This window comes from Chiloscyllium punctatum, chromosome 45 (genome assembly GCF_047496795.1).
Source record: "Chiloscyllium punctatum isolate Juve2018m chromosome 45, sChiPun1.3, whole genome shotgun sequence".
NCBI lineage: Eukaryota > Metazoa > Chordata > Chondrichthyes > Orectolobiformes > Hemiscylliidae > Chiloscyllium > Chiloscyllium punctatum.
This window is the reverse complement of record NC_092783.1, coordinates 52084511-52111976: the sequence shown is the minus strand read 5'-3', so window position 1 is coordinate 52111976 and position 27466 is coordinate 52084511. Positions and strand designations below refer to the sequence as shown.

The 27466-nt window shown below is 41.1% G+C and overlaps 1 protein-coding gene across 4 annotated transcripts; it reads right to left on the bottom strand.

Moving 5' to 3' along the window:
• Positions 1-1800: 1800 nt before the first annotated feature.
• On the bottom strand, positions 1801-27466 carry LOC140467427 (fibroblast growth factor 6-like). 4 transcript variants are annotated; one of them, XM_072563776.1, is made up of 3 exons: positions 27247-27466; positions 12052-12155; positions 1801-10872 (listed from the first exon to the last, which is right to left on the bottom strand). In XM_072563776.1, exons 1-3 carry the CDS (start codon positions 27326-27328, stop codon positions 10696-10698), a joined length of 363 nt encoding a protein of 120 aa, XP_072419877.1. In that variant the 5' UTR covers positions 27329-27466; the 3' UTR covers positions 1801-10695. The 4 variants fall into 4 exon arrangements, with proteins under 4 accessions (XP_072419877.1, XP_072419878.1, XP_072419880.1 ...); XM_072563777.1 differs by having other exon boundaries at positions 27250-27466; XM_072563779.1 differs by having other exon boundaries at positions 27254-27351.

Sequence of the window (27466 nt, the reverse complement as noted above, 5' to 3'; positions counted from 1 at the left end):
CATTGCCTGCTTCTTATGGGCCAGTTGAGTTCCAACACATCTATTGAAAATGCATTACAGAATTCAGCCAAAATTAATTTTAATATAGCTTCCACGTAATTCCATTTAAATATATGTCACACACAAGGTTCAGTAAATCATAGAATAGTTGCAGTGTTAAAGGAGGACCCTGTCAATTCTATGCCAGCAGTCAGCAACAGAAACACTGCTAGTCTGCGTGTTTGGAATTCAACTGTTTTCTAGAGTCCCTTGGGATAATATACTATGTTAAAGAGGCTATATAAAAACACTTTGTTATTAGAGTCAGAGAGTCGTACAGCATGGAAACAGACCCTTTGGTCCAACTCATCCACACCAACCAAGTTTCCAAAACTAAACTAGTCCAACCTGTCTGCATTTGGCCCATATCCCCCTAAACCTTTCCTACTCGTGTACTTGTCCAAATGTCTTTTAAATGCCGTAACTGTACCTGCACCTACCAGTTCCTCTGGAAGTTCATTCCATATATGAACCACCTTCTATGTGAAAAAGTTGTCCCTCAGGTCCCTCAGAGCACTTCGGTCCAACCAGTCTATGCCAAACATAATCCCCATCTAAACTAGTCCCACCAGCCTGCTCCTGGCCCATATCCCTCCAAATCTTTCTTACTCATGTATCTAACCAAATGTCTTTTAAATGTTGTAATTGTACCTGCACCCACCACTTTCTCAGGAAGTTTGTTCCACATGTGTAAAAAAATTATCTTTTTTAAAACCTCTCTCTTCTTACCTTAAAAATGTACCCCCTAGTCTAGAAATATCCTTTCTTAGGGAAAAGACCTTTGTTATTCAGCTGTTCAAAGGGTTGAACCTGACAGAGCTGCATTCTCTTGTCTCTGGGGCAAATGGTCATTCAGTTATGTAGAAGTCTAACCAGAAGAACATGAGCACCTGGAGCAGGAATAGGCTATTCAGTAATTGAGCCTGCCTCACCATCCAACTGGATTGTGTTCAACCTCAAAGCCATTTCTCGCACTATCCCACATCTCTTGATATCTTTAATATTTAGATATTGTTCAATCCCTGTCTTCAGTAGCTTCCATTGCTTTCTGAGGTAAAGAATTCCAAAGATTCACCATGCTCTGAATCTCAGTACCAAAAGGGCTGCCCTTATTGTGATACTGTGTTGATGGTTCTTGAACTCCAGCCAAAAGGCCCATCCTTCTTGCATCCACACTGAGCCCTATTAGAATTTTATATGCTTTAATAAGATCACCCCTTATTCTTTTAAATTCTGGGAAACATAGGTGAAGTCTTCTCAATCTCTTCTCACGAGGGCAATCCCACCTTCCCAGGTATCAGTTTGGTGAACCTTTGTTGAATCCTAATTGGTTGCCAACATATTTTAAACCACAAGGGTGCATTATGAGCAAGTTTCAAATCTTTCCTCAAATCAGATCCACTTCCCAGTGGAAACAAGGCAGTGGGAGATCAGAGTGGGGAGAATTATTGGTACACGATTGGACATTCAAGTTAATATTTTTCTCACCTAAAACGTGAGGCCATTGTTGGCTCTTTTTAGAATCTCTGCCATCAGTTGAGGGTACACAAAATAAATTGTTCATGGGATTTTCTTTGTTTGCATGCCTACGAATCACTCTTCAATGAGAAAAGCAATTCACGGAGCTCACATAAAAATGCAATATGTATTGTAATATAGTCTTGTCGTGAAAAATCAACATAGCTTAAATATAAACTCATGAAACATATTTAACTTCTTCATAAAATAATTTTTAATAAATAACTTCATAGATAGGTTTAAATGGTCTTGTGCATGGCACATACACAACAGTACAAAAGAAAAATAAATGCTAAAGAGGTTTCTACATTTTTTTTGCTGCACAAACCATAATTTATGCAACTGTACAGTAGTTTCCTAGTAGTTCATGCTGTAATCGAGGTACCTTTGATCATCACACCATACCAACATGAAGCTGAGATTACAGTCCTTGGTTAAAATGGGGGAGCAGCATTAATATATCTTTAGATATCTTTGTCCCGCTCTAAGAAAAACCTACTGAAAGCATTGGAGCTAACAAAATGATCATCTTCATCCTGCATTGCCTGCATCTTAATTGCACGGTGTGCAGAGGGCATACATTTCACATACATAAATACAGATATTGTACAATGAAGCATTGCAATCACTACAAGTATTACAAGGGGGTTAAAGAGAAATGATCCCAGTGCAGATTTTATTATTTATTTTAAGTAAGTCCTTCACAACAATAAATAGCTTTGATGGATAAATGTTGGGATGCTTCACTTCTGTAGGAGCCATTTTCTGTTGCTTCTTTGGACATTGAGAGACTGGATAAAGCAAATATTAACCTTTTCACCTGAATGAAATAGCTTCCTTGGATTGAAATCACAGCATCTTGACACGTTTGCATGATAAAAGCCATTTGGGCCATTCAATTTCATCTTTCCTGAACATAAATCCTACATTTTCCTGCTCCATGCACCCTTGTTTCTTCAATGACCCCACTCTACACATCATACATCACCCTATCAGTCATGCTAACAATTTCAAAAGGTTTTATGGCACCCCATGCTAAGTTTCCACTCAATAACACCAGCCTCTTATGCTCTTGTCCTGATGTATATGAAAGTATTGTTGCAAATATGCTTTCTCTTTCCAGTTGTGCATCTAATTGAAGTTGATCCAGTCCCCTAAATACCTAGACATGCAACCCTTTGCAAGGATTGAATTTTAAGTACCTATCTTCTCTAATGCGATCACTGGGCATGAGGTTTTGCACTGAAACTGTTTCCATGACCCAGGAGATAAAAGGCAGATCGTGTAAAGCTCTGCTGTAGACATGGTACAATACGGGAAAAGTCCAGGGATCACAGAATTGGCTCTACATGCTGTAAACCTACTTCTACTTCACCCTCACAATCAGCTAGAGAATGTTAGTGTCAGTACCTCTCTGCAACCCTGAAACGTTAAATCTCATTAACATAATTGTAGGCACTTACAGTCGGATTTTGAGCACCCATCATTTTATGCAAAAGGTATATGGACATAGATTACTGGTTAGTGGAACGTACTGAAACCTTTATAAATCAAATTAGTTACAACCAAACCATTACATCCCAGACCCTTCATGTGATAAGATCACATCTTTTACCTGTTTTCCTCCCTCACGACCAGTGATCAAGGAGCTCAACACTATTCACAACAAAGTACCCCACCTTCACTCGCTTCATCACCAATATATAGTGGCAGCAGTGTGTAACATTTACAAGATGAACTGCAGCAACTTGCCAAAGCTCCTTAGGTACTATCTTCCAAACTTAACTACCTCCATCTAGAAGGACAAGGGGAACAGATAACTGGGAATACCACCAGCTGTTAGTTCCCCTCCAAGCCGTGCACCACCCTGACTAGCCCCCACAGATAATTTGGACATAACTGATATTTGCATTGAGCCCAGCATATTTTGAGGACTGTTAAGTGATAATTTATGATTCCTGGTGTACAGCACCCTTAAAAGGCTCAGATGAAGAATGGTTTAAGTTATAATAAAAGCAGATGGCAAAGGAGATGAATTGTAATTAAAGTAAATGAGATCAAATGACATTCAGCTCCCTCCGTGACAAGACAAGTGCATTATTAAATGGAAACAGACAAAGTTAGCATTCCTTCCCAGTTGTTGGGTTAAATTCCTCAAACTCCCTCGTGCACCCATACTACATGCACTGCAGATGGCTCATCAACATATTCTCAAGGGCAATTCGGGATGAAAAATAAATACTTGTCTCGCATCAACAATGCTGCCATCCCACGAATCAATTAAGAAAAAAATTCTGTATGCCCCCTTGAAGATGTTGATTCTTTAATGAACTTTGGTTCAATGTTAGTTCACCACTTTTCCCCTCACGCAAATTATTCAAGTGTGAAACGTGATATCTGAAGCCTTTATTTCCACGGGCTATCACAGCTCAAATCTATCTTGACTTAATATTTCTGCATCTACAAATGAAACCTGTTCATTATTCCCCTCCCTGCACAGGAGCTGCAGGCTACCTGCATTACCCCAAATCATGCTTTAGCTGAGAAGAGCTGATCATAGACTGTGAACAAGTGTTCATCCTTCTTGTGTCTATTTCCATTTCATAATGCACTTGCCTTATCAATTAGGGAGCTAAGTGTCATTTTATCTCATTTGCTTTCATTACAATTCATCTCCCTCTCCATCTGCTTCCATTATAACTTATAAAATGCTCACATGGAAAATTATGTAAGGGCCCTGTACATCAGAAAGCATAAACTATCATTTAAACTGTGCTCAAAACATACTGGGTTCAATGCATATGTAAGCTACCCATTGAATCATAGTATCCTTACAGAATGGAAACAGGCCATTTGGCCCAACAAATCCACACTAACCCTTTGAAGAGTAACCCAGCAGACCCATTCCCCTATCCTATTATTCTACATTTACCCTTGACTAATGCACCTAACGTACACATCCCTGAACACTATGGACAATTTAGCATGGTTAATTCACATAACCTGCAAATATTTGGATTGTGGGAGGAAACCGGAGCACCTGTAGGAAACCCATATAGACACGGGGAGAACATGTAAACTCCTCACAGAGGGTTACCCGAGTATTGTAACCTGAAGGGGCTGAATTGGATTAGAGATCATATTGTTTTGCAGACAAAATCCATTGTATGTGCAAATCATCTGTGGAGGCCAGTTATTTTATACCAAGGTTATAGGGTATATAAAATATTAGCTTATGGATCATGGAATTCTTAAGATGTGAATGAGACTCGAAACATTAATTCTGTTCCATCACTCCACAAATTTTGCTTAGTTTTTCCAGCACTATTTTTACTTTAGATTCCAAACATCTGTGGTATTTTGCTTTTGATTTAATTGTTTATGGGTGTTATGGTTGGAATTTTTCTTTTCCATTTTCTCTTCCCTTTGCCCACCAGTGACCAATGACTCACCGTTCTCTCTCTTTGCACTCCCTTTTCCCTACTCATTCCCCTTCCTAACTTTCTCAATATTTCCTTCTGGTTAGTCACTTTCTCTGACCTTCTGTCTGTTCCCACTTTTAACCTCACTTTCACTTTACTCAGATGTGAGCCTCTTACCTAAGTTCATTGTAACAATTTTTCTATAACATAGGACACTACTAAACATATCAAAATTATAATAAGATTAGAATTAATCGTATCTTAAAAGTTGTTCTTTAAAGATCTGTATAAATAAATCACATTGTGATAGTTATGGAATTTAACCATTTGTAATTCAGGTCATTCTCTGGAAATTGTAAACTTTACAAATTGTATTAGGCTGTGCTAACAATGGTTTATCTTTCATAAGCAACACCAATCCATGTGTGTCCTCCATATACTACACTTGTCCACCAAATATTATCATTTGTCCTGTCCTTTAGATAATATATTATTTTGAGAGGCCGTCAGGTCCACTTCAATGATCCTATGGTATTACTCAAAGGAAGGTAGGAATTTTCTCATTTATCCTGTAAACAAATATTACTAAAAGAAATGCCCTAGCGATCTATTTCATTACCTTTGTGATGTGTTCTTAACGTAGACTGTCTGCACTATTTGTATCAAGTTATATAATACATGGATTTATAAGTATTTCAGAGAGAGCGAGAGAGTGAAAGAGAGAAAGAAAGAGAAAGAACGAAAGGAAGAAAGAAAAGAAAGCTAAGAAAGGAAGGAAGAGCGAGAGAGAGCAAAAGTTCAAACATAGCCCCCAAATTGATCTGAACTTCTCTACCAAATTAAACAAGACATGCTACTACAGCACAGACTTTGAGTGAACACAAGGCAGTAGTCAATTGAAGAAATCATCTAGTGATTGTAAATTTCTTGAAGTTTCCACTTTGAAATCAGGAGAGCAAACAGAATTGCTTGATTAATTCAAACAAACAACTGATTACCTTGTGTTCGCTTTCAAATGTCTGTCACTCAATTACATTCCATTGTGTACTCATTCTCTGTGAAAAATCATTCTACATGATAATGAATGATCATCAATTCCTTTAAACTATAATGCTGAGACCTATTACCACCTTTTCCTCTGTGACATTCACATGAATTCATCTTGTTACGGAACTCAGAGCCAGTGTTCTGTGCCAAAAGCAGCTTAAAAAAAAAGTAGACAAAAGGATTTGACCAGTTTCATTTAAAAACAGAAGCACCATTTCAAAAGATACACTTTTACAAGTAATAGATTTTTAAAAAAATTCACAGAAAATTACATAAATCACAACTATACATGTTGCGATATTTCAACTTCAAAGCAATATAAATTTCAACAGCTTACACTGCGCGGTAGAGATTTTCTTGATAAATTGCATTTCATCCCAAAATTATTGTAATTGAGTGCATTTTCAAACACAGTTAATATTTAAGTACTACATGATAATACTACAAGTAAATTTCATCCACTAATCAGCTTATCAAGGTAAACTCAAAAAAACAATATCAAATCCACATGAAAATATGTTGCAGCAATATTATTTTTTATAGGGTTCACTTAATCTTTTTGAAGTTCTGGTTAATCGTTGCAACATATTCCACTTCAATTCAGTACAAAGGTTGATATCAGGATTCAATGCACTTATCAATGTCGTGGCTAACAGGGATCTTATTTGGAAGAGGAACAATTGAAAATAAGACTAATTACTGGTCATATGGCACGATAAAACTACAAATCAGAGTCTAGTAAAATTCCACTGGGTATCCTTAAAACATCTGGAGCACTTTTTGATACTTCAACTAAAATGTGTTTCGCAAACCTTTCTTTCCCACCATCCAGCGCTCCCCGTCCCTCCAAATTCTACATTCTCCTCTCTTGATAGCACCGACTCTGCATTGATGAGGTCTATAGATGCTAGGTTTCCTCCAGAGCTTCACCAAATTAGCCATTCATCAGGTTTCAGCTTAAATCATGAAGCCTATAGATTTTGCCTCTGCACTCACCAAGCTCCAAATCATTTTAAGGAAATGGAAGGAAAATCTCAGGCTGAATCCTCACCTCAGACACAAACATAGATAGACATTCCAGCAAAAGGCACCATTTACAAAGAGCTGCAGACTAGCAATGTACAAAACAAATATAATTGTTCAATAATGATGTCCTCGTGAGTTGGCAAATAAGGAATACAGTTAGTGGTCTATCACGGAAACATAACAAAGCGATTGAATTATTTAAAGAAATTTCAACAGTTGAGTATTATTGGGAAGATATGTTCTGTGTGCCATTTGTTGCAAGATGTGTGGAGAGATAAGCTGAGTTAATATTAATTCAAATGTGTTTTTTTCTTCAGAACTGGGTTCGGAAGAAGATCTGTATGAACTCTTTCTCTTTCCACTGAAGCTGCCAGGCTTGCTGAATACCTCCAGCAGATGGTGTTTCTTTCAAATCTCTTGCATCTACTGTAGTTTGCTTTTCTAAGATTGTTTAGGTATTCCTTTTGATAAATAACACAGCAAATCATTAAATTAATATCGAACAGAAAGAGGCTTTTGGCCCATTGCATTTGAAAGAGCAACCTACTTCACTCCCTTTCTCTGCTCTTTCCCCTAGCCTTGGAAAGGCATTCCTTCCCAATACTTAACCTTAATCTATTCCCTTTTGATAGATGCTATTGAATATGCTTCCACCAGCTTTTCGGGTAGTAACAATTCACTGTGAAAGTTCTCCCAATTAATGCAAATGTCCAAAATTTGAAATGTAATCTGTGGTACCTCACGGCCTTAAAATTGCAAAGCATCCTGCTATCTGTAAGTAAGCTTTCCAGTATGCTCCTTCTTTTCATAAACCACTGTACTGTGGGGACTAGTGTCTGAATAGGATGCTTATTCCTTTTGCACACTTATAGCAACTTACTGGCTTCAGATCCTCCCACGCCCAGGACAGCAAATCCCAGTAAACCAGCACTGGAGCTGTCCACTTAGCACCACCATGTCAAAGTCAATATTTATATAATTATGCATATAGCATTAAAGGCATTTAATATTTAAATTCCTTATCTTAAAAATGAACTGTTAGAACACAAGCATGGCCAATCACAATTTGTTGCTCTAGGTCCTAAACGTACTCCTCTTTTTATCTTTGATGTTTCTGAAGCCCTTCTGCCGGAAGAGCCCTGGCAAATTCCTAACTGTAGCAAAAAAAGAGAGAAAAAGAAATGAAACGGTCCATAACTTATAGCCAGGAATGCCCTCAGCTGTTCAAAGACAGCTTTGGCTGCCGTGAGAAAACCAAAGGCATTACCAATGGCACCTGCATCTCTCTCGGATAATAACAAAACAATGCCTTAATAGATCATTAAAGACAAATAAAAATAGAAATCGCTGGAAAAGCTCAACAGGTTTGGCAGCATCTGTGAAGAGAAATCGGAGTCAAATGTTTTGGGTTGAGTGACCCTTCCTCAAAACTTAACCTGCAACGTTAACTCTGATTTCCCTCTACAGATGCTGCCAGACCTGCTGAGCTTTTTCAGCATTTTCTATTTTTGCCTCTGATTTACAGCATCCACAGTTCTTTTGGTTTTTATATCATTAAAGAGGATAGCAACCCACAAAAATAATTTATCATTCTGAACAGTTTGGTTCTAGTTCCATAAAAGGTCATTGCCAACAAGGAAAATGTTATTTTTTTTCCCCCCTACCGACATTTTCTGCTCCTTTCTATTGAAGGGCCTGACATTTCTCTGGGGCGCAGTTCCACTGGACACCTTCCAGTGCCTGGTCAAAGTGCTCACAACGCGCACATCTGGTTCATTAGTGGGTGCTAGCTAGGTACCCATTCAAGGTGGAGCACCAAGGCTGCACTTGAATCCAAATTTGTCTCACATGCAATTCCTGAGAGGGCTGGCTAGACATCATGGAAGAGGAATTGATGTTGGTCCTTGTTGTACCATTTCTCCAGATGGAAACCAGCGACAACAAGTGAACAATTTCTTAGACTCTGCCCTGTCCCCCAAAGTAGCATGAAATCTGTCTAACACTATATTTGCCTCAGAAATTTATAGACATCCAGTCACTGGCCTAGAATAGGTATGAGGAACCTTCAAAATAAAGTGTGATCTAATATCCACATGCATGCCTCCATGTGAATTAGGAACAGAAGGCCATTCAGCCCTTTAAGCCTACTCTGGCATTCAATAAATTCCTGGCTGATCTGTTTGTGTTCCAAATTCCACATCCCCATCAATCCAATAATCTATGATCCCTTTGTCTAACAAGAATTTATTTATCTCTGACTTAAAAATATTCAAATGAGACCACTTCCATTGCCTTCTGAGACAGGGAGTTCCAAAGTCACAATCCTCGGGGGGGGGAAAAATTGTCATCTCTATCCTAAAAAGATGACACCTAATTTTATGACAGTGTTAATCAGTGTCCCCTACTCCTGACTCACGTCCTTTCTATGGTCACCTTGTCAAGACCATTCAGGATCTGATAACTTCTCCCCTTGCTCTTCTAAACTCCAATTTTTAAAAAAAAGCCCAGATTCTCCAATCTTTCCTCATAAGAAACTACCCACTCGAGTCATCAATCTAGTAAACCTTCCATAAATTTCCTTCAATATACTTACTTAAATAAAAAGACCAAAACTTCACAGGGTTTGAGATGTGATCTCACCAAATTGAGACCAATTTCACTTGTGGTGCTACCCTCAGTGGAATAGGCACTGGGCTGGCTATGTGTACCTATCGTGGATGTGGCCAAACAGATGGTGACCAACGTGAGCAAATTTATTTTGAGCTTTAATGTAAAGCCAGAGGAACTTCAGAATCATCTATAGGACCTCGAAGATCCCTCGAGTGTTTCATTATCCCCTCATCCCCATCAACCCTCACTCTCAAATCTCGATGCCATTGCTGGCAACGCTTTTAGGCTGAATTTGATTATTACTCACTGGACACTTGATAGGTACTGGCCACTCACTCAAACTAATTAAATTAGGCCTGCTTTTTGATGAACCTTACAAGTCCTGTTTAGGATGCACATAGCCTGTACCCCGCCATCAACAAATTCTACATTATGCAGCCAGACACCTTTCAGATGTTAAGCAGCCCAAAGAGCCAGGGCCAGAAAGATGTCAAAAATCTTCAGAAGCAAACTGTCAAAAAAAAAGACAAAAAAGAATTTCACCAAACTCCTAATATCTCCAAAAGATCCAACAATTACTTCACTGTTACAGCTGTCTTGACTCAGCTGGTTTAAAGGTCAGAGGTCACTTTGGTGTGAGGCAGTTTGCACATTTTTAATTTATTTCATTTTTTTTCCTTTGATGCAGGAAATTAGGTAATACACTACACTATTTCCTTTCGCAACTGATAACTGGTCTCTGAATTAACTGGTTGTTCTGGGGCTGACAATCTAATTCAACGAATACGGTAGGTGACTCTTTTACTATGCCCCAAATCATACTTTTTTTTAAAAAAGCAGCATTAATGAAGTAGCTCACTTGTGTCAAATAACTACAAAAAGTAATACATATTTACAGGTTACGCTGTTTCCACATAAGTTAATAACTTAACATTTATCTATGTATGTCCTGTACATGGTATACTTTTCTGCAATTCTACTTCCATGAAAATGATGTCTGGTGATACTTCTAGTATCCAGTTGCCCCATTTCTTTACAATCTAGGCAAAAAATGAGTAACTCTCAGGATGGGTGAAACTTTGCTTCCTCTCTTTGCTCTTCCATATTTGCTCAATGCGATGTACATCCCTGGGTACGTCTTTGATTCATACACGTTGTAGCGATTTGGCAAGAGTATTTCTCTAAATTCGCATTCATTATTGAAGTTCACCTGAAAGAGAGGTTTTTTTAAAAAAGAAATAAAAAAAAGTGTCCATTGATGATCATTCACATTTATTGTTTCTGAAAGATGTTCGGCATCTTACCTGACCTCTCAAAACAGCACCATCGAGTCCACACTGACCTTTTGAAGAGCATCTCACCTACCCTATCCCTGTAACCCTGCATTTCCCATGGCTAATCCATCTAGCCTGCACATCTTTGGTCTGTGGGAGGAACCGAGCACTCAGAGTTCACACAGAAGGTTGCTGGAGGGTGGAATCAAACCCAGGTCCCTGGCACAATGAGGCAGCCATGCTAACCACTGTGCCACCAGGAGAAGCAGAGATTCTCCTCAACACTCACTACAAACATATAAGGCTGAATTTACGCTGATTTTGATATAAGTGCACATCTGTTGTGTGGAGTTTAAGCAAATATAACAACAGATTGTAGAGTGACATTTTGGAGTAGGTGCTTGTGATGATCAGTGAGTTATCAACCTTATCCATGCCATCAATGGTGATATGGAGGAAAGACAACGGACATCTTGAGAAGCAAGAAGCGAGCTTCACAGTATTGTACAATAGGTTCAGTATTCACCCCCCCCAGGCTCACGTGATTCACTGATCGTGTCCTTGCCTCTGAGCCAGGAAGCCTGGGTGAAAGTTCCACCTGCTCGAGATAGTTTATAATGACAGGTTGATTAGAAAATATATCTGTATTCCCCTTTCTGTATTTACTATTTCCCTTTGCCTGTGCAATAATATAGTTTGTAGAATTAAACATGCAAATACTATTTTGTCTATCTGAATTATCAAACAAATATGTATCAAAATAGCTTTACAGTTTCAAGACCTTTATAGTCATAATAAGTTATTAATTGATTGTCATTTTTTCAACTCTTTTCATCTTATTTAGTGAAAACTTGCCTCTTTACAATGGTCTGGTGAAATCAATGCTTTTTGATATAATTGCTCAGTAAAATGTGAAAGACCCAAACAGAATATTTATCCTGGTGACAAATAAAGGGTCACATTAATCATTCCCTCTGTCATTCACCAGGGAGCAGCTTATAGTTTGAGCAACTGGAATGGAAATAGGTCATTAAGCTGATGATACAAATGCAAGTTTTGTTTTGGATAATTCCATATCTTACAACTGGACATCAGTACATGTTTGATTCACTTACCGTTGCATACAGTCGGCCCTTGCTATTCATTGCAATGAAGGCATGAGCTTTCACTCCATACAGACTGACAACTCCCAACTCCACTGTAGAAATCATTAAGAGACCTAAATATATGAAATAAATATAATTGATAGATGTTACTCTCAGTAACACAATTAATCTTTATCACTTCATTTGCAATGATGGAATTAAAGCAATTGATTGAATTATTTCGTACCAGTGTTGAGCATTCCCACATTCAGTATGAATGATATTTCTGGGTTTCTTCTTTGTGGTGTGCTGAGTAAAACTCATCTCAAACTAGTGTTCAAGCCTCCCTACTCAAATAATTGTCCTTTAATCTCTAGTTTCAGTTCCAAACCTTGTAATTGACTGCTAGAGCACTGAATTGTTAATTATCCCAGGACTATTAAGTTCAGATCATTTACAATTTTGATGCAATGCATAAACTTGCATTAATTATAATGCCTAATCAGATCTTCAGGGTTTACCCTACAATTTACAATTGATTGACTACTTTAATTGTAGTCCCGCTCATGTTGCACACCAGAAGTTCTAACAAGCAGAAATTTCTAGTAATTTAGATTACTGGAAATGAAAGATAAGAAAATTAAGAAAGTCAAAATTCAAATGATTTTTAAAAAGGTCTTTTTTTTCCCCAAATCAGAATCTAAAGGTAGTTAAAAATACATCAAAATAGATTCAAGCAATATTATAACAAAATATATTTAATGTTCCAGCCTTAGTCTGTCTGGGCGAGGGATAAAATTGTCACATTTGCAATAAAGTTTTATTTTTTAAGCACCAAGTAATAATTATTTTAACCTCTGATGCATTGAACTGTTTCTATCCTGTCTCCAGAAGGTGTTAAAAACTAGATGCTTTCAGGAAGTATTCAACGATTTGTCTACATTGACAAATTTGATTGTCACATCATGTGCCTGAGGAAGGAATCAAGTTCTTTAATTCCAATCCAAGCATTTTGTCTGTTTTATTGATAACTGTGTTTGATTGCTTAGGCGTTTTGCATTTTAAGAGGAGAGTACTTAAACTGACTTTGTCCCAGATACTTTTTGAAACTGTTTCACCCGCCAGTCTCTACTTCTATCTTATATATTCCTTTCATAATTTTAATAATGTTTCTATAGAATTCCCCCTCATTCTTCTAAATTGCAATGAATATAATCCCAATCTATTCAGTTTCTCCTCCAACTAAACTATGGTCAACAGCTAAAAAGTGCAAGGATGAGAAAACGAGAGAGGGAGAGGGAGAGGGAGAGAGACACAGACAGAGAGAGAGAGAGAGAGAGACACACACAGAGAGACAGAGAGAGAGAGAGAGACAGACAGAGAGAGAGACACAGAGAGAGAGAGAGAGAGAGAGACAGAGAGAGACACAGAGAGAGACACACACACACAGAGAGACACAGAGAGAGAGAGAGAGAGAGAGAGGGGCCAACAACAAACTCTCACAAAAAAGGTTAATATTTAAATGTTTTTAACTGACAGTGTGACTACAACATCCACCCAAAGCTATGGTTAATAGGCGGAGACTATTTTCAAGTTCAAATCTCACAAGTGAGCTGTGGGCATCAAAAAAGAAAGCTGCACTCAGCTTCCAAATCAAGAGACAGCGGGAAACCTGCTGGTTCTCTCCAGGCAGACAAAAAGGTCAGGCCCATGGAAGGCATGTCTGGCTGGGGGTAGGTGAGGGGAGTCAGGTGCAAATGATTCCAAGGTGAGGGGTCTGTCAGTCAGGGAGGGAGCAGCATTTTTTAATGGAGTGAGGGGGAGTATTTCAGCTATTTCAGACCCCACAAAACACAAACTAAAAAGGGGTTTTGGAAGTTTCTGAGCAGACATCTGATGGTTTCTTTTAGGACCCCTGATCAGGCTTAATCAGGGCCTGGCACAAATAGGTTGAACCTGTGTGATCACAATCTGGCCTCTTGCACATCAGAATCACAGACAGGGCTTTTTTTTTATTTTAGTTTATGTAAATTTATGGTCTGAACCTCTCTCATACCCAACACTGATGGATCACGTACAGATCGGCCTTAAAATTGTCGCAGATTGATCCTGGATGTGCAAAATCTAAGTTTAACACCCTCCTTTTAATCATCCACAGCTGCTCTTTCAGGTGATAATAAAGTGGATATCAGTTGAAAACCAGCCCCTTGGTGTCACATCTAGCTTACGCTGTATTTTAATATCATTATGCAATGATTTGTTACTTACTGTTTTAGGGAATAGTTCAGCTGTTTCTATTGTAACTGTACAATGTCACAATATCTGTTCACTCAGCCATTTCTTTCATATAAATTTGTCTGTCATACTGTAGCTTAATGCACTGCCTTCTGAAATCAAACAAGGTCATGCTAAGGCACCTGAAATACCATTTATGTTGAATTATAGTAATAACGGCTGTAACTGCTATTGGCATAAAAGTGCAAAAGAAAGAAACTTTGCACTTAAAAGTATGATTGCACTCAGGGCATCTTGAAGTATTTCACAGTGATTGAAGCACAGATGGTTGCCTGAACGAATGCCTGACTATTGAATGTTCGTAGACATGAGCACAATTACATACAGGTTGTAATTTTAAAGATCTAACAGACAAATATTTCCTATACTTACAAATGGCTCCTTCATATTGTGCTCCTACTGGCAAACATACTCATGAATAGACCCTTTTCACAAACCAGGCTCTACCTGTAATATTTTGAGGTGTCATCATTGTTATAATGGAGATCTTGTGCTGTAGTGGGTCGCATCCCAGCCTCTGAGCCAGAAGCTTCAGGTTCAAGTCTCACTCCAGGACAAGAAATCAAAATATTAAAAAAAGAAAGATCATTCATAACCACTAGTGTCAAAGGTTCTGAACATGAATGTGATACAATTACTCCTCCTCCATCCATACCGTGTTTAGCAATCAATGTTGCATGATTTCTTATGCTATTCAAATATAATTCCTACAATTTATTCCACCTTTAGTTTGTTTTTTTTTGAAAAAGATAAACCCAAGATTATAAGGTTTATTTCAAAATTGAAACAACTGAAAATGAGCATGCCGAATGCCAAAACTAACAATTCCAAATACATCCCAACATCTACAGAAAAGACTTCCTCAGTTGTTTATTTTATCACTGGGCATTAAAGCATACATACTTCATTCTTCCACTTCAGCATTCTCTCACCTTCCTGAGTTTAGAGTGAACTATCAATAAAATAGGTATATTTCTTACTTTATGCAGAAAGGGAACATCCTAACGTGACCTTCTGATAAGATTTTACTTTCTTTGTCCATGCTTTCTCTGCACAATAACTTTTCTGAAGGGCCAGAAGCCTTAAGCACAAAGTTCTAGTTTCCCTGCCCAGATAACTGTTTCATTCTTTGATCAACACTTTGGGTAACTGTAAGAAGCACTAATCTCCCATGATGAATGGCCATAGCTTCACCATGTCTCTGTCTCCAGGCTTTCAAGCAGTTACACATCCAGCTTTATGGGTCAACAGATACTGAGCATTCCAATGGCCTTCATTGTGCTGTTAGTTTTTATCCCCTGTCAGCACCGTGGTGGCAATAAAATGATGCCAACACCTACAACAGCCAACAACATTTCTTGCCACATTGAATTCCTCTGGAAGAAAATACAGTCGGCCATCTTATGAGACTTTGTCTTTCATAAAATAAGGGGCTGGATTTAATGCTTAATAACTTAATTTATTGACCATGCCCACTAACTCATGGGCCATGTGTCAGTCGCTTGATGTGGTTAAACTTCTCCTGATTAAAGTTGGAGTCCAGAACAGCTGATATGGTATTCTAAGTGAGATGTCAATCAGGCTCATCCATTAGATTTCTAAAAGCAGCCTCCTGATTGAAGAGGAAATTCCTCTTTATCAGCAACCCTTATCCTGACCAAAAGACCGAGCATCCTGAAGGGATGGAGGTGCTTTGAAAAGCTGATTCCTGCTCTTGCCTCTGACCCCCAGTTTCCTATTACTCATAAAGATCCCACTGCACGGTCTAGATCCCATCCTCAGTCACCTTCAACCTGGGGTCTATAAGAAATCCTGGACTTCTGATGTGGCATTGATGAGTGATAGACAGTCTGACTCATGGCTGTTGGCTTGAGTTTGGGGACTTGAAACCTGGGGAATGGATATCTAAATAACCAAAGGCACTGAATAAACATTCCCAGAGAACAATGGTTACCCACTGACTATTCGACTGTTAGGCAAGACTCCTGTTAAGCTGACTTAATACCATCCTAGGTTATTTAAGGAAATGGAAAATTTGAATATTGATCTGGCAGATAAATTTTCATCAATGTCATGAGGGAACCATCTGCCAGAAGATGTGGGATCTCATCCAAAATGACAGTCTTGACCATGTTTTCTTCCTATATTTTGTGAAGTACCTGTGATTCATAGTATCTTGTCAGTGGTGTTATACAGAGTCGCTGATCACTCGTGTATGGAGGACTAGGGACATATTGTAACCAATCACAGTATGGCACGCTGAGTTAAGAGTCTGGTAATCAACTCCCATCCTCCTCCGTTGACAAAAGAACACTCTAGAAATAGGTTAAGGTGACACCTTCCTTGTATGAGTTCAACAGTAGGAGTCACATGATGCTATAAGTAAAAGATGAAAGTTGCCATAATCCTACCAAGCCATTGGGGTGCTCTTTCATTATACAAAGGTGACTAGTAGTGGTTTAACCTGAGGGTCACCACGCCTCAGGCGAGGGGAGAGCTTGAGAAGGAGTGTCCTTCACGGTAACATCAGTCATTGTGGGAATTAAACCCACATTGAAAGTTTCTCTCTGCACTGCAAGCTATCCCTCCAGAGAAATATTTCCTTAGCATGACAACACATGATTCTGAATGCTAATGCCATTCATAGAGTCATTTCATTAATTGGGCGGCCCGGTGGCACAGTGGTTAGCACTGCTGCCTCACAGCGCCAGAGACCCGGGATCAATTCCCGCCTCAGGCGACTGACTGTGTGGAGTTTGCATGTTATCCCCGTGTCTGCGTGGGTTTCCTCCAGGTGCTCCGGTTTCCTCCCACAGTCCAAAGATGTGCAGGTCAGGTGAATTGGCCATGCTAAATTGCCCGTAGTGTTAGGTGAAGGGGTAAATGTAGGGGTATGGGTGGGTTGCGCTTCGGCGGGGCGGTGTGGACTTGTTGGGCCGAAGGGCCTGTTTCCGCACTGTAAGTAATCTAATCTAGTGTTTGACATTACTATAATGACAAATTACATACAAATTTCTTAGCTCCTCACCACCTCCATTAATTAAGATGTTGACTCTTTGCAGGATTGTATAGGGATATTTTATTGGGACTCTCTACACAGCTCATACAGCAGCAGTGATTATTCTATAAGAGATATTCTCCGTTCCTACATTAATTTCAGGCTCTCAAGGAGATCTACAGCACAGAAAAAGGCCCTTCGGCCCATCGCGTCCACACCAGTCAAAAACAAGCATCTAACTAGTCTAATCCCATTTTCCAGAACTGGGCCCATAGCTTTGTATGTCTTGGTATCACAATTTGGAGATGCCAGTGTTGGACTGGTGTGTACAAAGTTAAAAATCACAAGTATCACAAGTGCACATCTTAAATGTTATGAGGGTTTCTGTGTCAACCACCCTTATAGTTCCAGATTCCCATTATTAATTCATTTGAAGATTCAATTTTACATTTCTTCCAATTAGGAGATTGAAGCTTGATTTTTTGCTCATTTACATGATCAGGATTTTCCTCATGTAAAACAGTTTTAAATTTGTCTAAAACTAGACAGATATTAGCCATAAAGAGCCAAAACCAGGAAATGGTTCAGGAAAATGCAGCGAAAAACTTCCATTTAGTTTAGATAGGTTTATGTCTGCAGCCTCGGCAGTTGATTTGATTAATGTTTTTGACAAGAGGCCAACTAGGGTAAAGGTCTGCTTGCACGGTGTGTCACTCGTGATTTAGAGGCACACAATTTCCAGACCCTATTTGGAGTGGGCACCAAGTCCAAGGCTCTACTACCACCTACTGTCCGTACAAAAACAAAGATCAGCTGAACCCAGTCAGACAGCTAGGGTCAATGCAGTCCAAAATTGCCTGGCGAGGAATGGGAGTCATGGATGGGGAAAGAATGGAAATATCAAGATCATGCTCACAGAATGACCTCTGCATTCTCTTATCTTCTACTGAGCACGCTGATTTTCAAACACTCTCAATGCCATCCCCTCCCCCTCTGCCTACATGGCAAAATAAGATCCCCACATTTGAGATTCTTCCTGTGCTGCTCCCTAACTCATCATGAGAGTTCCTCAACTCTTGCCAAACAATGTTAGAGTTCTTTCCTCCCATAAGCTGAAAGATCCTCTGTAACATTTTTCAGTGCAGAAACAGGCTTTTCAGTGGAATCGTTGGTTCCTCTCACAAGCCTCCTCTCATTTCATGTCACATTATCATTCTTACAACTTTCTCCTTCATGTCGTTATCAACTTCCCCTTACATATATCTGTGCTATTACCTCTATCACTTCATGAGATAGTGAGTTCCACATTCTAAACACCGAGTAAAGACATTTCTCCTGCATTTCTTGTAGAATTAATTTGTAACTATCCTACATCGATGACTCCCTGCCTCTCCCACAAGTGAAGTGTCCTTACATTCAGATTCAGATCTCCATAGTTCAAAGTCTCCAGCAAGAAACTTCTCAACCTCCATTCCTTTTACAAAATGAAGGACCTCAGACTGATATGGCAACAAAGACAGAACAGAAGTAGAAATAGATGAAGACTAAAATCAAGCCATTAGAAAGGAATGTGAAGAGGAACAGATAAAAAGAGTGAACAAGACAAATTATTTCTGCAGAAAACAAAAAATCCTGCGTATGAGCCATATGTGTGCCGTAGGGAAAGGAAAAGACTGTGATAAAGAAAGATTTCCATCTTCACAGTCTGGGTGGTAACCTGGCACTGGTCTTTTCGTAAAAACATACCAGATTTTCACTCCATTGATACCAATAAGGATTGTACAAGCTCTACAACAACCAACTGATCTGGGCCATTATATTCACACCCAGCTGCTGACATCGGAAATTTACCCCAGGAGGACAGCCACCAAACTCTTCTTATAAAGTTTGCTTTATCATGAATCTTTTATGGTTTCAGAATTTCATGCTATTTCCATGAAAGAGGGTCATTTATAAAAGTAATTATACAGGTTTGTTCTTTTGGGTCGATAATTCTTTATGCCACATCATGACTTGCAAAAAATATCTAGTCCTTAAGGTATTTCACTAGGTCTCAAATATTAAAGGTGAGGTGCTAGTGATAGCCCTTGACATCAAGGCCACATTTGACCAAGTGTGGCATCAAGGACTCTAGCAAAACTAGAGGCAACTGCAATCAGGGAATATTCTCCATTTGTTGGACTCATATCTGGCACAAAAAAGATAGTTGAGGTTGTTGGAAGTCAGTCATTTCAGCCATAGGGATGTTACTGCAAGAGTTCCTCAGGGAATCTATCTTAGGCCCAAGCATCTTTAGCTGCTTTGTCAATGTCCTTCCTTCCACCAAAAAGGTAGAGAGTTAGAATGTTCATTGATTGCAAAATATTCAGCATCTGTCACATCTCCTCAAATAATGAATGTGTCCATGTCCAAAATAGTCCAAGACCTGGACAATACCCAGTTTTGTGCTGACAAGTGTTAAGCAATATTTGCATTAGACAAGTGCCAGGAAGAATCCAATGCCCCTTGACATTCAGTGGTGTTACCATAGCTGAGTCCCCAACTAACAACATCCTAGATGCTACCATTGACCAGAAAAAACCCTGGACTAGACATATAAACACTCCGCCTCCACCGGATCTGCTCCCAAGAGGACCAGTTCCACCACAGAACACACCAGCTGGCCTCTTTCTTTAGAGACCGCAATTTCCCTTCCCACATGGTTAAAGATGCCCTCCAACGCATCTCGTCCACATCCTGCACCTCCACCCTCAGACCCCACCCCTCCAACCGTAGCAAGGACAGAACACCCCTGGTGCTCACCTTCCACCCTACCAACGTTCGCATAAATCAAATCATCCGCCAACACTTCCGCCACCTCCAAACAGACCCCACTACCAGGGATATATTTCCCTCCCCACCCCTTTCCGCCTTCTGCAAAGACCGTTCCCTCTGTGACTACCCGGTCAGGTCCACGCCCCCAAACAACCCACCCTCCAATCCTGGCACTTTCCCCTGCCACTGCAGGAACTGTAAAACTTGCGCCCACACCTCCTCCCGCACCACTCTCCTAGGCCCTAAAGGAGCCTTCCACATCAATCAAAGTTTTACTTGCACATCCACTAATATCATTTATTGTATCCGTTGCTCCCAATGCTGTCTCCTCTACATTGGGGAGACTGGGCGCCTCCTAGCAGAGCGCTTTAGGGAACATCTCCGGGACACCCACACCAATCAACCACACCGGCCCATGGCCCAACATTTCAACTCCCTATCCCACTCTGCCGAGGACATGGAGGTCCTGGGCCTCCTTCACCACCGCTCCCTCACCACCAGACGCCTGGAGGAAGAACGCCTCATCTTCCGCCTTGGAACACTTCAACCCCAGGGCATCAGTTTCCTCATTTCCCCTTCCCCCACCTCACCCTAGTTCTAAAACTTCCAGCTCAGCACTGTCCCCATGACTTGTCCGACCTGCCTATCTCCTTTTCCACCTATCCACTCCACCCTCTCCTCCCTGAGCTATCACCTTCATCCCCTCCCCCACTCACCCATTGTACTCCATGCTACTTTCTCCCCACCCCTACCCTCCTCTAGCTTATCTCTCCACGCTTCAGGCTCACTGCCTTTATTCCTGATGAAGGGTTTTTGCCCGAAACGTCAATTTTGAAGCTCCTTGGATGCTGCCTGTACTGCTGTGCTCTTCCAACACCACTAATCCAAAATATAAACACTATGGCTACAAGAACAGGTCAGAAGCTATGAATCCTGCAGTGAGTAACTCACTTGCTGACTCTCCAAAGCCTGTCCACCATCTACAAGGGACAAGGCAAGTGTATGACGAATGCTCCCCACTTGTCTGGATGAGTGCAACTTCAATAACACTCAAGAACTTGATACCATCCAGGACAAACCAACCCACTTGATTGGCACCATATTCACTCCCTCCCCCACCAATGTTCAGTAGCACCAGTGTGTACTATCTGGAAGATGAACTGTAGAATTTCACCCAAGGTCCTTAGTCAATTCCTTCCAAATGTACAAATACTCCCAACTGGAAGGATAAGGAAAGCAGATACATGGGAGCACAATCACTTGCAAGGACCCCTCCAAACCATTCACTATCCTGGGACTCCCTCCTTAGTGGTATTTTGGGTATATCTAATCAAAATGGACTTCAGTGGTTCAGAGAAGTCAGATCACCATCACTTTCTCAAAGGCAACTAGGAATGAGTAATAAATGCTGGCCCAGCTCGAGATGCCCTTACCCTATAAATATCAACCAACACATGGGGGGTAATTTTGAAATTGGGTAATAACGTCAAAGGTTATTTTCGATCTGGCCCAAAATCAAATGCACCCTCAATGAGAATCAACATATTGTCAATCAATTGGCAGAAGGTAGCAAAATGCAAGGTGAATTCCCATTCTTAGGTTATTCCAGCTATCGTCCCTTTGCTTCAGATTGATGAAGACTTCAGACTTGCTCAACTGTCCATTCCAGCGTTTGTTACTATTGAATAATCAACTGTGGGATATCCTTCTTTGGGCATTTCATTATTGCATTATTATTGTTAATCTTTCTTTTTTTATCACAGAGCTGATCTTCTTGGTGTTCAGTACCTACCATTAAACCCACTTCAGACCCCAGTAACAATTCAAAAACCTGAATCCCCAGTTATGTATAACAAATATATGGGAGTAATTTTGAGATTGGTAATCACACCTTAGGAGTCGTCTAATGCATCATAAAACAAACCTGTAGGGTTCATGGTGTATGTAAATGCCTGCCTAGTTATTTGTTTCTGCTACCAAAATGTCATCATAGAATCCCTACAGTGTGAAACAGGCCATGTGGCCCATTGAGTCCATACTGGCCCTCTGAAGACATCCCACCCAGAACACTCCCCCCACCACTCTTTAACCCCACATTTTCCACAGCTAACCCACTTAGCCTGCACATCCCTGAACACGATGGGCAATGTAGCATGGCCAATCCACCTAACCTGCACATCTTTGACTGTGGAAGGAAACCGGAGCACCTGGAAGACAGCCACACAGACACAGGTACAATGTGCAAACTCCACAGGGACAGACAGTCACCTGAGGCTGGAAATGAACCCAGGTCCCTCAGGTAGCAGTGCCAACCACTGAGCAGTCATGCCAGCTCATATGTTTAATGAAACTATTGGGTTTGTACGTAATTTTAGTCAGGACACTTTAGAAATGATACAGTAACTTTGAAAAGGTTGTAGAGAAGGTTAACAAGAATTATGGCAGAAACAAAAAACAAACTGCTGGAGAAACTCAACAGGTCTGACAGTGCCTGTGGCGAGGTAAGACTTAATGTTTCACGTCCAGTGACTCTTCATCAGAACTGAAAGTAGCTAGGAAGTGGTGGTATTTCTGCTAATGAGGGGATGGAGCTGTGGAGGGAAAGGACTGAATCAAATAGATGAAGACAGTGCCCAGAGAGAGAAAAAAATGGCTAAGCAGTCAAAGGAATTGCTGATGAGAAGCAGGTAGAGAGATGGGCACTGACTCCAACCATCAGAATCATGGTGCTACTCTATCCATGCAGACAGTGTTTGATGTTAATTTAAATTAGCATCTGCTTTTGATTTCTTTCCCAGGATTCAGCACCAACACATTCTCCACAGAGATTATTAATAAATAAATGTCAAGCACTTATGTTCAGTATTTATCAAGGGAAATCTCAAAAGATAAATTGAATCATTGCAAGCTGCAAATGTGCTTCAGCCTCACAGTATGTATTCTTAGGATGCCCCTACATGTTGCAAGATGGTGTTGCATAGTGGTATTGTCATCGGACTAGTAATCCAGTGGTCCAGGTTAATGCTATGGGGTTTCCATCAAAGCAGATAATGAAATTTGAATCAATGAAAATCTGGAGTTAAAAGCTGGCCTATTATTGACCATGTAACCATTGTGGATTGTTGCAAACATCTGTCAGTTTTACTGTCATAGAGCTGTACAGCACGGAAACAAACCCTTTGCTCCTACTCATCCAAACTGACCAGACATCCTAACCTAATCTAGTCCCTTTTGCCAGCATTTGGCCCATATCCCTTTAAACCCTTCCTATGCATATACCCATCCAGATGTTTTTTTTAAGTGTTGTAATTGTACCAGCCTCCACCACTTGCACTGGCAATTCATTCCATACACGCACCACCCTCTGCATGAAAAAGCTGTCCCTTAGGTCTCTTTTAAATCTTTCCCCTCCCACCTTAAACTTATGCCATCGAGTTTTGGACTCTGCTACTCTGGGGAGAGACCTTGGCTATTCACCCTATCTCAGCCCCACATGATTTTAAGGAAGGAAATGTGCCATCCTCAATTGCACTAGCCTACGTATTAATCCAGGCCCACAGATATGTGGTTGACTCCCAACTGCCCTCTGAAATGTCCCTGTTAAGCCAAACTTGAAAATAACAAAGGCCTCAAAGCCCTCTGATTCTTCTCCAGCATCTGCAGTCCTCACTGTCTCCTAGTTGATTTAACAGGCAGTGGAGATGCTGGTGTTAGACTGGGGTGGACCAAGTTTAAAATAACATAACGTCAGGTTATAATCCAAAAGGCTTATTTGGAAGTACAAGCTTTCGGAGCACTGCTCCTTCGTCAGCTCGCTACCTGATGAAGGAGCAGCGCTCTGAAAGCTTGTACTGTACTTCCAAGTAAACCTTTTGGACTACAACCTGACGTTATGTTATGTTAAACTTGGTCCACCCCAGTCTAACACCAGCATCTCCACTGCCTGTTAAATCAACTAGGAGACAGTGAGGACTGCAGATGCTGGAGAAGAAGCGGAGGGCTTTGAGGCCTTTGTGACCCCCATCACAAAGGCCTCAAAGCCCTCCCCTTTTTCCTTTCCCGCCGAACCAACCAATACCCTTCCATTGACACCCTCCTTCGACTGACTGAACTGGTTCTCACTCTGAACAACTTCTCTTTCCAATCCTCCCCCTTCCTCCAAATCAAAGGAGGAGCCATGGGCACCTGCATGGGCCCCAGCTATGCCTGCCTCTTCGTAGGATATGTGGAACAGTCCATCTTCTGCAGCTACACTGGCACCACCACCCCCACCTTTTCCTCCGCTACATCGATGACTGAATCGGCGCTACCTCGTGCTCCCATGAGGAGGTTAAACAGTTCATCCACTTTACTAACACCTTCCACCCAGACCTCAAATTTACCTGGACCATCTCAGACTCCTTCCTCCCCTTCCTAGACCTCTCCATTTCTATCTCGGACGAGCGACTCAACATGGACGTTTATTATAAACCAACTGACTCCCACAGCTACCTAGACTACACCTCCTCCCACCCTGCCCCCTGTAAAAACGCCATCCCATATTTCCAATTCCTTTGCCTCTGCCACATCTGCTCCCAGGAGGACCAATTCCAATACAGAACAACCCAGATGGCCTCCTTCTTCAAAGACCGCAATATCCCCTCAGACGTGGTTGACGATGCTCTCCACCTCATCTCCTCCACTTCCTGCTCCTCCGCCCTTGAGCCCCGCCCCTCCAATTGCCACCAGGACAGAACCCCATTGGTCCTCACCTACCACCCCACCAACCTCCAGATACATTGTATCATCCTTAGTCATTTCCGCCACCTCCAAACAGACCCCACCACCAAGGATATATTTCCCTCCCCTCCCCTATCAGTATTCCGGAAAGACCACTCCCTCCACGACTCCCTCGTCAGGTCCACACCTTCCACCAACCCAACCTCCACTCCCAGCACCTTCCCCTGCAACCACAAGAAATGCAAAACTTGCGCCCACACCTCCCCCCTTACTTCCCTCCAAGGCCCCAAGGGATCCTTCCATATCCATCCCAAATTCACCTGCACCTCCACAAACATCATCTATTGCATCCTCTGCACCCAATGTGGCCTCCTATACATTGGGGAGACAGGCCACCTACTTGCGGAACGTTTCAGTGAACACCTCTGGGACACCCAGACCAACCAACCCAACCACCCCATGGCTCAACACTTCAACTCCACCTCCCACTCCGCCAAGGACATGCAGGTCCTTGGCCTCCTCCATCACCAGACAATGGCAACATGATGCCTGGAGGAAGAGCTCCTCATCTTCCGCCTAAGAACCCTTCAACCACAAGGGATGAATGCAGATTTCTCCAGCTTCCTCATTTCCCCTCCCCCCCAACCTTATCTCAGTCCCAACCCTCGGACTCAGCACCGCCTTCTTGACCTGCAATCTTCTTCCCGTCCTCTCCGCCCCACCCCCTCTCTGGGGCCTATCACCCTCACCTTAACCTCCTTCCACTATCCCATTCCCAACGCCCCTCCCTCAAGTCCCTCCTCCCTACCTTTTATCTTAGCCTGCTTGGCACACCATCCCCATTTCTGAAGAAGGGCTTATGCCCGAAACGTCGATTCTCCCGTTCCTTGGATGCTGCCTGACCTGCTGCACTTTTCCAGCAACACATTTTTCTGCCTGTTAAATCAGTCAGCCAGCCAACAATTTAGGAATAGGCAATAAATGATAGTCAGCCAGCTATGTCCCAGGAATTTATTTTTAAGAAAGACAGCATTGCAACAGAAAAAAAAATTCCTGATGTTTCTGGATTCCTGGTGTTTATTAAAAAAAGTTGTGTCGAAAATGGTTGAAAATGCTACAAATACCAAAATAGACTTTAAAGATCTCAGTGCCTTGATAAAGCAAATCTGTATTAACAAAAAAAGGCTGCTGTTGGTGAAACATGAAAATAAAATACACAACGAAGTTGAACTCCTGAACCACACTGCATAGAAAAGTATGGTCTTTTTGCAAACAGCACCCATTTCACAACTACACAGAGACATACATTGGAACCTCACATGTTATCTAATTTTAACCAAGCGTTTTGGGGGATGGGAAATTTGAGAATGGGGTGGTGCGTGGGAGAGGAGCACTTTGGAAGTGGGGGGTGGGGGTGTGGGGGGGGAAGGAAGGTGGGGGAAAAAAGTCTGGTTGGAATAAAATAGAGCCGGCAATGCGGCACAAATAAACTCACTGCTGTTCCTGATTCCTTTCAACATCAGCTGACCCAATCTTGTACATAAGCCAATTCACAATAAGGTTTACTTGAAAGCCAGCCCACGTCCAGACTCTTTCAATTTCCAGTAACTGTCCATCTTCACTACAAGGTATACAAATAATTTAAAAGTTACAGGTGTAGAATTGTTCCTAGTAAATGCCAGAAGAACAGTTCTACCCGGAAACAAGAAGGGGAATGCCAAACTGGCATGCTCTGCTCTCTATTTATACAGTATCCTTTTTGTCCACAACTTGCATTTAACTATCTAAGGTCCACCGTGTAACAACCGGCCACATTAAGTATTAAAAATAAGGCAAGTTAATAAGCATTTCGCTTCTGCAGATTTCTCTTATTCTCTTCATAATGTCCACTTTTAAAGCACAGTTCTTATCCCATTTCTATATAAAGCATTTTTTGCATATGCTGCTGAAGACTAGTCAAGTTATCGAATGCATTTAACCCTTCAAAATCTTAAAGCAAACCACAAGCAAAGTTTACATGTACTATTACTGGCCAACTTTTCTGGCATTACCAAGCGAAGGCCCTGTCATTGTAATAAGCCATCATGCATCAGCAACAGACTACCGAATTTTTTTAAGCATTCAGACTGGCATTTTTAAAGAGATTGTTCCTCGTGTTGAAAGACAGCGGCACTTCAATCGAGAAAAGACTGCATGGTTTGGGATAACTAACTTCCTATTGCTTCTGAGGTGGGCCAATACAGAGAGAGATGATGCTTCTTTAAGTCCTGCAGGAGGTAAACTGTGCATTGCACGAAATTGCCTGAATAGATGCTTGTCTAACAAAAGGTTGCAAAGAATTAGATTTGGTTAGCAGTAACTGGATTAGAATTTTTTTTTAGAAAGGAAAAGATGCTGACTACCTACTGTACTGGTTTTCAGTGTGTGCTCCATTAATTTGTCCATCAGCCGTGATTTGGAGGTGAAATCCGATGCCAACATTGCAATAAAGCCTCCTCACTCTCTTGATTCCAGTGAAATAGTCCCTGTCCCAGCCGAGGTCTAATTTCCTCCCAGAGATCGGATACAGGGACCTGGAGAGCAGAGTCTCCCATCTCCCTTCCAAGCTCCCCCTCGCTT